This window comes from Globicephala melas, chromosome 16 (assembly GCF_963455315.2).
Source record: "Globicephala melas chromosome 16, mGloMel1.2, whole genome shotgun sequence".
In the NCBI taxonomy this organism is placed as follows: Eukaryota; Metazoa; Chordata; class Mammalia; order Artiodactyla; family Delphinidae; genus Globicephala; species Globicephala melas.
The window spans coordinates 30,952,609-30,965,820 of record NC_083329.1 but is presented as its reverse complement, the minus strand read 5'-3'; the positions used below and the strand labels follow the sequence as shown (position 1 = coordinate 30,965,820).

Below are 13,212 nucleotides of genomic sequence, written 5' to 3'. Positions count from 1 at the left end.
CTCCACTTGCTTCCCTGGGTTTTAACTGACACTTACAGGCTGACAGCTAATTCTCTGATTCCAGCTCTAGAACCATCTGCTAAGACAGAAGTCTGGTGACCGCTCCACTGCACTGTCCTTTGGAGCTCTTATATGCAACTCATTCAAAACCTAATGCATTCCGTCCTCCTGCTCCTTCCATGAATCTGTCTCCTGAGACTGAATCTGAAGGTGCCCTTGGCTCTGTCTTCTTCCTCCCACTCCCTTGTCAAAACTGGGAACCAGGACCTGTCCATGGCACCCTCTCTACATCCCCTGAATCTATGCCTTCCTCCTCATTCCAGACCACTGGTTTAGCAATCAGCATCCCCTTCCTGAACTCTCTTTCCAGTAGCTTCTCAACTGGCCTCCCCCCTGTAGACTCTGCCACCTCTGCTCTACCCTCCACAATGCTGCAACGTGATCATCCTGAAATGTAAGGACAGGCATGTGCCCGCTCTGCTTACGGGCCTTCGCCGACTTCCAATCACCACCTGGATCTCCAGGCCTGTGGCTCGCTGGCTTCTGCCTTTCTCTCCTGACACCTCCACCTCACTCGTTATCATAAGCAAGCTAGTACTCCTGCCAGCCCCAAAAATGCCCTTAAACAAGCTGTCCTCTGCCCAGGCTGCCCATACCCCATCTTCTTGACCACTACCAAACTCCTGTTCATCCTCCAAAACACCACCAGATGGCTTTCCCTCTTAAAAGTCTTCCCAAGCCCTTTCTATCCCTCCCATCCTGAGTGAACCACTCCTTCCTCTGGGCCTTATTCGCCTAATACGATATGATTCTTATCATACTGTATTGTCTTTTTGGGGGTGATGATAATTGTCTTTTCTGCTAAACAATAAGTTTCTTCAGCAGAGAGGCTGGGTCCTTGTCTCTATGCCCTCAGGAACCAAAGCGTAGCCAACTCAAAACATGCTTCTTGAATTAATTTACGCAGCCAAGATAGGACACTGGCATCAAAAGATTTTGCAAAATAATTATTTATACTCAAAAGGAAATGCAAAAATGCTTGTTACCTAGTTATTAGCTGCTCTTTCCTTTTTCTTCTCTTTCTCTCTCAAACATTTCCTTTTCCCTAAATTCTGCACTACTTTGGAAAATATATATTATCCCTAGTTCCTCCTTTTTGTTTGTGTAGATACTTTTCCCCTAAATCAGATTTCAAGCTCGTTTTCTTTCCTATATTAGCACACCAGAGCCTAGATTGCCTGCCGATGTCCTTTTCAGCACCGCTCTCCCCAACATTTAACCACCTGGCCTGTCTCTCTCTAACTCCCATCACCTCATCTCTGGGTCCTTCAGAGAAACTTTTGTGGAATCTTTGGTCTCCCTCAGTGACCTCACCAAGTTTGAAACCACAAGTGATAACTCTACATAAAATTCTAAATTCAATCACATATGAATCTTAAAAATGGGTACTTCTGCCCTAACGTAAAATGTGTTCACTTGTAATCGTTTTCTTGATTCTCCTGGAGAAAGACATTTTGCTGCATGAAATGCAAGCCTCAGTACAATCTCTCGGCAACTCAGGCTAAATGACCACGTGGAAGCCCACACAGTGCAGGCAACTCAGGCAGCAGCCTGCTGTGTGGAGAGTGTGTGCTCACACCCGCTGTGCGTTCACAAGACCTTCCTATGTGCCAGGCCCGGCCTGGACCCTTTAAATGCACCATCTCATTTAATCCCCACAAACACCCTAGGAAGCAGGCGCTGTTTATTAGGGGTCCTCTCTACAGGTGAGAAAACCAAGCCTGCGGAGCCTAAGGGACTCACCCGAGTACAAAGCTAGTGATGGGGAGCCAGCCGTGAACTGGACGCAGGCAGGCCTGGAACCTGCCTCCTAGCATCTACCTCCCTCCAGCCAGTGTTTCCCACCACCCAAGAAACAGGTCTTAATGTCTGTTAGGTACGTGGTAGAGTTAGGAAGCTTGGAAACCTCTGAAACCAAAGCAGGAGGAACCACCTGGGCTCACACTCAGACAGCTCTGCGAGCTGAGACTCCCTCCCCTGCACGTCCCTGAGCTGCCAGCACAGCGGTGGGCTGTGGAAGATGTTTACTACAAGAGACATCCCTATATAAACCGCTGCAATTACATCCCCCCTTTTTATGTAGGACACTCTCAGCATTGACATTCTGCTAAACTAAGAAAGGGTTTGGCAGATGCCCTTAGGGAATAAAACTGTCAGCTCTGAGTTCTCCAAACAAAGAAGCCCCTGTACCAGAGAACTGTTTCCTAATCTCCTGGACCCTTGCCCAACAAAACCTCCAAAGACATCACTCCCCACAGCCCGGGGTCCAACCATGGGGAGGAGGGAGGGACTGCAATAAACTAGAGGGAATAAAGTTGGAAGGACAATCGTAAAGACACATGAAGATTGGGTTTCCCATCAGCAGGAATAGCATTTGCCTCTGAGATGAGCAAATGTTCTATAGGCCATTTTCTACTCTTTCACAGAATCAAAGACAATGTGCGGGCTAGCTCCAGGGGACATGTGACCAAGAGTAATGACATGGAACTAGGGAGAGGGAAAATCTTACAAAAAGTACCCAGTTAAAGACTCCATTGATAAATGCCCCCAATGAACAAAGTAGTTTTCTGAAAATCCATGCAGAAAATTGGCATAGGGGACAATGCTACAAAATAGATTTGCCAAAATCATTCTCAACTCTGGGGCAGGGGTGTGAAGGTAGCTGCGGTGGATTGTTAAAATAACAAGTCTGTGCCTCCTAACATCCGTATCCCTCCGCAATACGAAGTTGCAACTCCTCCCATTAAGAGGTAGAATCTCTTTCTTCATCACTTGAATCTGGGCTGGTCCTGAGCCTTGCTCTGGCCAACAGAATGTGACAGAGGTGATGTCACGCACATCCTAAAGCCTGGGTCTTAAGAGTCTTAATGAGTATTGCCGTGGGAGCAATCCCAGGCAAGCCCAGAGAAGAATGAATCAGAATGACCCACAATGTCATAAAAAATAAGTTTTTATGAGCTGTTAAGTTTGGGGGTAGATTGTTGTAAAACAATAGATAACATCATGTGAGCAGAAGGGGACTTCTGCCGCCCTTTGACCCCTTCAGGGAAGCTGCTCCTCTCCTAACTAGCAGCCCATCACACCCATGTGCTGCTCCCTTGCCAAGCTCCCTTCTAGGTGGACTTTTGATGAGGAACTGTTATTTCATGGGTTTGGTCCATGGGTTTCCATTGGTCTGTGCTGATAAAATCCTTCACGCTGACAACGGTGTTAAAACGGTTATCTCCTGAGGGGCAAAAGGGATGGCATTACGGGTTAGAAATCAGAAAAAAAAAAAAAAAAAAAGAATTTTTTTTCTTGAAAGACAAGAAAAGAAATGTTGGTGCTAGAAGACAGTCTGTCTTCACTCTTGCCTCGGCCTCTGGCTTCAGAGCTTTGCACAGTTACTGGCACGTCGCAGGCATGGAGAAGGCAATGCAGTTTCTATATCCCATTTGTAGTAATTTATCCAAAATTTCCTACATAATAGAAACTTGTAGATTCTTCTTAATGAAGTGACCACTGTAACTGCATGTGGAAAGAACTGCAATGAGACGATGGACATTTCTTCCCTCACCTAGTCCCCAGCACTGCAGATCTCCTGTCTCCTTCGACTCATTCATTAATTTATTCATTTGACAAATATTTATTGAACAGCTACTCTGTGCCAGGCGCTGTGTTGGGTGCTGGGGATTAGAAGAGAATGAGATAGTCTCTGTCCTCAAAGATCTCAGTCCAGTGAGGGAGAGGAGAATGCAACAGATAAATATTAATAAATAAATTTATAAGAATAATTGATAGATAAGGTGTAAAGCAATATGAAGAGTTTGGACAGCTATAAAAACAAGACCCAAGGTACAAGCTTCTCACCTGGACCAACTTGACCTTGATTCCCTGAAAAAATCAACACTTTGGCTCTACTTAGCCGCCTGCAACCCCTGGGGCCGATGCGATGTGAGCTGGCTATTCCCTAAACCATTTCCCAAACCTGAATCAGTCCCACCGCCACACCCAAGCATCCCACCTCTGACATCTGCAGAGGGGCCACTTATCCTGACTCTCACACCCCCAGGTAGGTCCCTCAAAGTCTCAGTTTCCCAGCGTGGAAGAGGAAGCCTCGGATTTCCAATACGGCAATGAGTGTGATCATATCTGTCAATCCCTCACCCATTCTCGTTAAGAAATTACAACCTGAAATGTTCGAGCTGGAAGGGGCTCAGGGAACATCTGGTCCAACTCTCTCATGAGGGAACTGAGGCCCAGGGAGGTGGCGATTTGACCCTACACACAGCTGCCCCGAATTACTGTCTGGACCTCCTTCAACAGCAAGGTACATGGGAGAGAACGAGGGCTAGAATCCAGCCTTTGACTCTCAGTTCAGTGGTCTCATCCCCACATCACATTGCCTTCTGTGTCTTCTGATAAAGAGCGAGGAGAAGAGTAAAGAAAACAGGGTAGGTCACTCCCATGCCAGGTGTTCAAAGATGCTAACTTTGGCCAAACTCCTCCCATTAGAGTTCTGGAGAGCCCCTGCCTGGGTGCAGGATGGCCATCCTAACTAACTCAGCTGTGTGGCCAGAGCACAGTGCCCCCGTGGAACGTGGGATGCTGAGGGTTGGAGGATGTCTCCCACGGTTCTACGACCTCATCAACAGGATGCTTTCAGCAGCCGTACCCAAGAGCCAATCAGCCTGCGTAAATAGTCTTCCTTCTACTCCCAAGAGCACTATGTCTCCTGACCTAATGGTTTCCTTTGATCTTTATGGACACAGAGACTTATGAAATGGATTGTTTCCCTCTTTGCTATGACTTGCTAGGAAGCACAGGGCAGGGTTTTCTGCCAACCCCAACAAAGGGTACATGACTTTATGGCATATATTCTGAATACCAAACTGATGCCAAGCTTCAGCTTAGCCATCGACCCTTATATTTCCCTCCCCCATCCCCAAGTCTTCTCACCTAGTTTTTCTTCTTGTGTATATTGGGAATCACCTCAAATCTTTTTTAATGATTAAATAAATAAAGAGCAAACAAGCTGGTTTTAAGAAGAGACCGGGGGAAAAATGCCAAGAGAGAATACTCGCACTGTGTCTCCTTTAAGTCGAGTGGAAAGACCTACAAAACTGGGACTAGCGGGCGAAAACTTCTATATACAAAACACTTATATGATCTAGAAGCAAGGGCAATACAGAAAATACTTAAATACTGGGTCCAGCACAGCACGAACTCATCAAAACAGATCCTGCTGATGCCAGCTGTACATAACTGGTGTGACCATGCTTGAGGAAAACAGCTACCCTCATGCGCAGCCAGCAGGCAGGAGACCTGGAGTTTTGTTCTCACTCTAATCCCAGCTACCTGTGTGCCCACCAGCTGGCCGGAGGCTCATTTTCTTCTAAAATGAACCCATGATTTACCACCCTCCCAGCTATGACACAGTCTAGGTTCCAATAAACCACACTGCTTCTAGGAGAACTGGTTGGCGTCACCATGCTTACATCAAGGACATACTTCAGAAGATACCCACCCCCCCCCCACTGGAAATTTTATACAGAGCCTTTAAGTTATTATCCCAGCTAACCTCTTGATAATTTCCCTTTTCTAGTTTGCTGTTTGTGACACGAGGGCATGATGAAACACCAGCTTCACAATGGGATTCAATCTTATTAGCGGGAACCTGATTAGATTATATTTCACTGCAGCCCAGAGGCCACTGTATTTCAAGGACAGACACGCCAACCGTGCTAGGGACATGCAGAGACCCGCTCTCTGCAGACCTCCAGGAATCCGACCCAAGCCTGCGGCAGGCACATTACAACACAGACGAGGCATAACCATAGATTCCGACCTTGAGAAGGTGTTCCGGGCGTAGTGCATGATGCTGTCAAAGTCGTACATCTCTCCCAGAGAGCTCACTTCCCCAGCTTCCATTTTTAAGAAATTATACTCCTGACCTGTGACATAACACTCTGTTAAGGCCTTTGAAAACCAAGGCAGGCACCTGAAAGGAGGCACAGGAGGGAGAAGGAGGGCCCATAGCAACTTCCGAGAGCTCTGTTAGCCCAATCAGACAAATGACAGGTTTGGTGGTGGTTCTTGTTGTTTTTAACAGATTGGAAATTTGAAACAGAACAGCACTATGTGGTCACACCCCACCACACAACACCCCTCCCAAAATGCCACTCAAAACTCCTAAACTCGGGCTTCCCTGGTGGCGCAGTGGTTGAGAGTCCGCTTGCCGATGCAGGGGACACGGGTTCGTGCCCCGGTCTGGGAAGATCCCACATGCCACGGAGCGGCTGGGCCCGTGAGCCATGGCCGCTGAGCCTGCGCGTCCGGAGCCTGTGCTCCGCAACGGGAGAGGCCATAACAGTGAGAGGTCCATGTACCGCAAAACACAAAAACAAAAACAAAAACAAAACTCCTAAACTCAGTTAGTAGACAGGTTAATTATCAGTCTGCTTGCTCAAAAAAAAATTGTTTTTAAATCTCTAATCTTGCTATTGACAGAACAAAAGAAAACAAATCCAAGAGTTAACTTCAACCCCACATTCACAATTCAGGCTCTCAAAAGCATTTTTAAGGCAACTATATTATTCAACCAGCTACTTTCATGTTCAGTATGAATTTATGTATAAAACTGTTTCACAGGAGGAGGTATTTTTAAGAAATCTAGACACTATCTGCCTTGGGATAGGCAGGAATACTCTTTTTACGTGTACTGTATCTTAATTATATTTCAGTTTCAAAAATATGTTGCCTACATCAGCAAAAATGAGTCTTAGAAAAGCAACTGGGAGAACTCTTTTTCTGGCTTATCAGCTTTGATGCTGCAACAGTGTTCTGGTAGATTCTGTTCCTGTTAGGAAATGGAATTGGATTCCTTTACAACGTGGAAAGTTATTTCACTTCTGCTCTCTCCTACAAGCTCTGGCAGATGACCTCCCAGGAAGGGCCACCGATGGACAGTGCTAGTGACAAAGGCCTCCATACTTATAAACGAGTGTTGTCTGCTCCCCACCCCTGCCCCTTTACTCCTTCCTGACCCCATGGATGCCACCTGCCTGACCGGTGTCTTCCAGGCTCCATACAGACTCCTTACCTGGCTGGATGTTCTCTCTGATGATGGTGACGTGCTGGTCTCTGTCTGGCCGGGTGTGTTCATGCCAGAACCCGACCACGTGGCCCAGCTCATGCGCCACAATCCCAAACTTGTCACAGTTTTTCCCAATGGATATGGCCTGCGGGCCTCCACCTCGGCGCCCAACATAGGAACAACAGCTGGACAGTTGCAGAAATACCCAGGTCAGCAGATCAGGGAATAGCAAGAGTCTAACACCCCTCCCTTGGGGGTGTGTGTGTGTGTGTGTGTGTGTGTGTGTGTGTCTAAAAGAAACGCAGACTTGAGAGCTGAAAATGATCTCATTGTCTAACTTCCCTCTCAACGCAGAAATTCCCTCCAAAAATGGTTCTTGACCTTTATGGTGGTCATGGATTCCCTTGAGAATCTGAAGAAAGATATGGCCTCTCTTCCAGGAAAAAAGCAACTAACTTCCCCCACCCCCCAATCTCCGCTGGACCATCTCTGATGACAAGGAGGAGACAATGGTTTCTGTAAAGCATGAGTCTTGATACTATTACCAGAGGAGCCTTAGAGATGACTCCCCTTCTGGGCACAGTTATCTTTTTAAATATATATTCATTATTCCTAATATAGAAAAGTATAAAAAATAAAATGGCCCATAATCCCACCACTCAAATAACTTCTATAAAACATTTTAAAAATACACGCCCACGTTACAAAAGATTTAAGTATTAAGGCTCTGAAGATAACCACTGTTAACAGTTTCTTAAATGCTATTCCAAAATATGTAATACATCTATGTACATATATTCTTTTAATTACAAAATACACCATGTACATTGTCCTTCATCTTGCCTTTTTTCCTCCTTAATTTATAGATCTTCTTATAACAGCACATGTAGACTTATCTAATTTTTTTCAAAGCAACATAGTATTAAAATTTATTTAATCAGTCTCCTATTAATGTACATTTAGGCTGACTCCAGTTTTTGCTATTTAAACAAAGCCTCAGGGGAGAGGGAGACAAAACAAACAAACAACAAAATGCAAAACAAAGAAACCATTAGGGTCTTTCTCGTTTGTGGTAGGGTAAATTCCTAGCAGTGGAATTAATAGAAGAAAGAGTATGTGCATTTGATATTTTGTTAGATACTATCAAACTGCAATCCCAAAATGTTGTGTCTCTTTATATGCCCACTAATAGTATATTAAAAAGCCCTGTTTCCCCACAACTGGGACAGCACTGGTTTTGCCAAACTATCTTTGTCAATTTGATAGGTGAAAAGTGGTATTTCACTGTACTGAGGTTGGATAGTTTTTCATGTTTTATGTGACATTTATATTTTTTTCTTGGGAACTGTGAGATCACATTTTCCCCCAATTTTGGGGGGTTGTTCATCTTTTTATTACTGATTTGTAAGAATGCTTTGTACATTATGGGATCAAGTCCTTGACTATCAGACGTGTTACAAATATTTTTCTTGCTTTCTTATTTAACTTTGTTTTTTGTGTTGTTTTTGTCATATAAAATTTTAATGTAATTTCTTTATGTTCTTATGTTCTGTTTAGAAAGGCCATCTGCATTCCAAGATTATAAGTAAAATACACTCTTGCTTCCTTCTAATACTTTTCAAATTTTTGTTTCTTTTTCTTTTCTTTCTTTTTCTTTTCAAAATGTTTATATCTTTGATCCAGCTAGAATAATTTTTGGTATAAGAAGTGAGGTAGGGCTTCCCTGGTGGCGCAGTGGTTAAGAGTCTGCCTGCCAATGCAGGGGACATGGGTTCGAGCCTTGGTCCAGGAAGATCCCACATGCCATGGAGCAACTAAGCCTGTGCGCCACAACTACTGAGCCTGTGCTCTAGAGACCTCGAGTCACAGCTACTGAGCCTGCGTGCCACAACTACTGAAGGCTGCACACCTAGAGCCCATGTTCCACAACAAGAGAAGCCACTGCAATGAGAAGCCCGTGCACCACACGAAGAGTAGCCCCTGCTTGCCGCAACTAGAGAAAGCCTGTGTGCAGCAACGAAGACCAAACGCAGCCAAAAATAAATAAATTAAAAAATAAATTAATTTTTAAAAAAAGAAGTGAGGTAGGATTCCAGCTTCATTTTTTTCACAATGAGCTATTTAATTATCCCAATGTTCAAATATCCCAATTGACTAATACATCTTTCTCTCACTCATTTAAAATGCTACCTAAATTTGTGTATAAACATATTCATTTTAAACTCTTTTGTTCCATATTATCTATTTTTTATTGAGTTCCAAATGGTTTTAATTGTTATTATCTTCATTTGCATTTTAATATCCTATATGTTGGGATAGGACACCAAACACTCCCCTATCTCTGTCCCTGTCACTATTGTTTGGTTTCTCTCTCTCTCTCTCTCTTTCTCTCTCTCTCTCTCTCTCAGTTATTTCTACATGAAAAATTCTAATACCATTTGTTCAAGTTCTTAAAATACATGTATACACATACCCACATATACATACAAATCAGAATGGCATGAATTTATAGGTTATTTTAGGAAGTCCTGACATCTTTACTATGTTGGGCATTTCCATATCAGGAAATGGTATGCCTTTTCATTTTTTCTTCTTTTTTAAGTTTCTTTAGAGTTTTGGCATTTTCTTTCTATAAGTCTGGCATATGTTTGCATTTTTGTTAAGTTCATTCTTAAATATATTATCTACTATGTTTCTATTAAAGTTGTGATTTTCTCCATTATGAAAGTATATCAAATTATTTCATTAAAGGAAAAGTAATTAATTTTCTGTTTATTAATTTTGTAATCAGTCACTTTAATAGAGTCTCCTTTTGTTTCTGATAGCTCTTCGATTGATTTTCTGAGTGTTTTAGGCACACATTACATTAACTTCAAACAATACAAACACTGGCTTGTTCCTGCCAATATTCATTGTGTTTATCTCTTTCTCTTGTCAAATTACATTAGCTATTATTTCCAGAAAAAAATGTTAAATAATTGTGGTGATCATGAACATCTTTGATTTGTTCCTGACTCTAACAGAAATGCTTCTAGAATTATCTCTGATAAACATGAAATGTGCTTTGGAGATATATATATATATATATATGTATGTGTGTGTGTGTGTGTGTAAGTCAGGGATCTATCCCTGACATCTCTTCTTGTACTACCGTGACTACTTTTTTAAAACAACAAAGGCATGTCGAAACGTGCAGATGCCTTTTTAGCATCTATTGAGACATGAATATGGCTTATCTCCTTTGATCTATCAATATGTTGAATAATGCAAAGATTTCCTAATGTTGAACTAGTCTTGTATTCCTTAGATAAACCTTCTTGGCAGCCTACTCTTCTATTCTATTTTTCACGGCTGTTCATAAGTTAGATGAGTCTATAATTTTCTTCCCTGGTGTCATCTTTTTCATTAGGGGGTAGCAATGCCATGATACTTCATTAAAAGTTAATTGGAAGAAAGTGTTCTTTTGTGCTCTAAAAAACTTAAATAGTACCAGAATAATCTGTTTCTTGAAGTTTTGAAAGAATTCATCTGTGAAACTCTACATTGGAGGCGTGGGGAGAAAGTTTTTCTGTCAATTTTCTGATTTCTTTCAGTTACTGGCCTGTGCCAGCCCTTTATATTTACCTTGAAGTCATTCACATTATCCAGATTTCCACATTTCTTGCCTTAGAGTTTTATAAAGTACTCCTTTATGATTCTGCTGAATCTGTGGTTATTTCCCCCTTTTGCACGTCTGATTTTGTATATTTCTGCATTGTCACTTTTTTGTCTTAGACTAACGAGTAAGTAGTTTGTCTACAGTTGTTTGTTTATTCAAAGAATTTACTCTTCAATTTATCAGTCCTGTAATGTGTTACCTTGTCCATTTTCTTCTGCTCTCACTAGGTTTGTTTTGTCGTGGTGGTGGGTTTTATGTATTTATTTATTTTGCTTATGTCTTTGACTTGAATATTTCATTGTCATTCTTAGTGATGTGGATATCTGAGGCTGTGGGTTTTCTTATGGACATAGCTTTACCCAGATCTCTTCAATTCTGAATTGTAGGGCTTTCATTTATCTAGACTTCTTATCATTTTAATCCTGATTTCTTTATGACCTAAGAGTTGTAAAAAAGGGAACTTTTAACTTACCAGGTAATGCAGGAGTATCTATTCTATCTTTTGTTGTTATTATGTTATGTCCAGTTTCACTGCTTTGCAATCAGAGAATATTTTAATGTTATCTCTGCCTTTTAGAATTCATTGAGGTGTTCTTTTTTTTTTTTTTTTTTTGGTACGCGGGCCTCTCACTGTTGTGGCCTCTCCCGGTGCAGAGCAGAGGCTCCAGACGCGCAGGCTCAGCGGCCATGGCTCACGGGCCCATCCGCTCTGCGGCATGTGGGATGTGGGATCCTCGCGGACTGGGGCACGAACCCGTGTCCCCTGCATCAGCAGGCGGACTCTCAACCACCGCGCCACCAGGGAAGCCCACTGAGGTGTTCTTAATACTTAACAGATGAACAATGTCTATAAACATTCAGTAGGCATTTAAAAAATGTGTTATCAGGTTATAGAATCTGACTCATAGGATCAACTCTACTAATATTCTTCCAGTCCTCTACAAATCTCTACTTATTTTTCGGTCAACTTGACATTGACCTACTTGGGTTCACAGACATGAAATAAAGTCCTCTGCTGCTGGTGTTTCTCTCAATTTACCCTTGAAACCCCTGGGGCTTGTTTTATGACTCTTAATGCTATGCTATTTGGTGCATAAAGATTTATGACTGTTATATTCTCACCGTAGTTTGAATTCTTTCTCATTATAAAGTGTCTCACCATTTTTTTTTTTAGTACTTTCTGACTTAAAAAACAACAACAACAAAAAAGCCTGTCTACAACTAGAATTGTGATCCCAGCTTTATTTTTGTTGGTATTTGCCTGTATGCCTTCTTACCTTTTGCTTTTAAACCTTTCTGGATCATTTTCTTCAGTAGTCATCTCATGTATACAGCATGTAGTTGGGTTTAAGTTTTTGAACTAATATGGGAAACTTTTCCTTTCAATAGGAGAGTATATCACACTTACATTTATTGGCATAACAGACAGTCATAATCCAGTCATCTTATTATTTGTTATGTTTTCTGGAGGAAGTCTGTAAGCCCATGGAGCCCACAAAATTACATGAAGAATTTTGCATATATGTACATCCATAATGAGGGAGCCCATAGCTTCATCAGATTCTCAGTGGAATCACTGGCCCCAAGGCGGTTCAGAACCACTTTGTATGAAACACTCCCAATTCCTTCAACTGCTCCCATGACAGGAGATACAGACACCTTGTCATTCTGGAGTCTTCCTCTTGACCTACCCACTTTGTCCCTGGATTGTGAGTTCATTGAGGGCAAGAAGAGTTCCTGACAAATGCTGGGCTTCTATATATTACAGCATATTGGAAACACTTTGTTTCAGAGAGAAAATTCAAGACTCATGAGCCATCTGACTTGTCTGCCTCAGATTCCACTGAGGTGAACTTGCTTTCACTTACCCACAGGTTCTGTAACTGAACACAATAAAGCTTTCTTCATCCGTCCTCTCTATGAAGGTCACACAGGTGTGCTTTTCCCAGTGTCTCATGGCCTGCTTAAAAATGGCTCTCTGGCTTCCTGAAATGACAGGTCCATACCTTCCTTAGATGCTGGCTGACAACAAAGCATGTTCTAATGATCAAAAAAAGCTCATCTGGGTGCCCCAGAATAAAAATGAACTAGGACTAAGGATTTCCCTAGCTAAGAATACAGTATAACTTTCCTGAATTACCGAAACCTAGAGAGTAGGAGTTTGTGAATTGGGAGAGAGGGTAAAAATAGATTTTTCAAAATGTCCCCAACTTTTCCTTTGTATTGAAAGTACTTTTCTAAATTTTAAAAAATGTTACTCAGGTTATTCAATTTGGCAATTTTAGGCTCTTGAAGTAAATCACCAGCACTGCGTTCCACCCCTTCATTCTATTTTATACCTACAGGATGGTATTCCCATATGCTCTATAAATTCTATTTGCATGTACATTCATGCTACTTTTGCATTGGGGTTCAGTGT

The 13,212-nt window shown here is 42.3% G+C and overlaps 1 protein-coding gene across 1 annotated transcript in view; it reads right to left on the bottom strand.

Annotated features, from left to right (window-relative positions):
* TLL2 (tolloid like 2) overlaps positions 1 to 13,212 on the bottom strand; it is a 128,613-nt gene that overhangs the window by 38,898 nt on the left and 76,503 nt on the right. The window contains exons 5-7 of the mRNA XM_030865573.2: positions 12,662 to 12,779; positions 7,142 to 7,320; positions 5,888 to 5,993 (exon numbers count right to left, since the gene is read on the bottom strand). Coding sequence (XP_030721433.1) covers positions 5,888 to 5,993; positions 7,142 to 7,320; positions 12,662 to 12,779 — 403 coding nt within the window. The remainder of the gene's footprint in view (positions 1 to 5,887; positions 5,994 to 7,141; positions 7,321 to 12,661; positions 12,780 to 13,212) is intronic.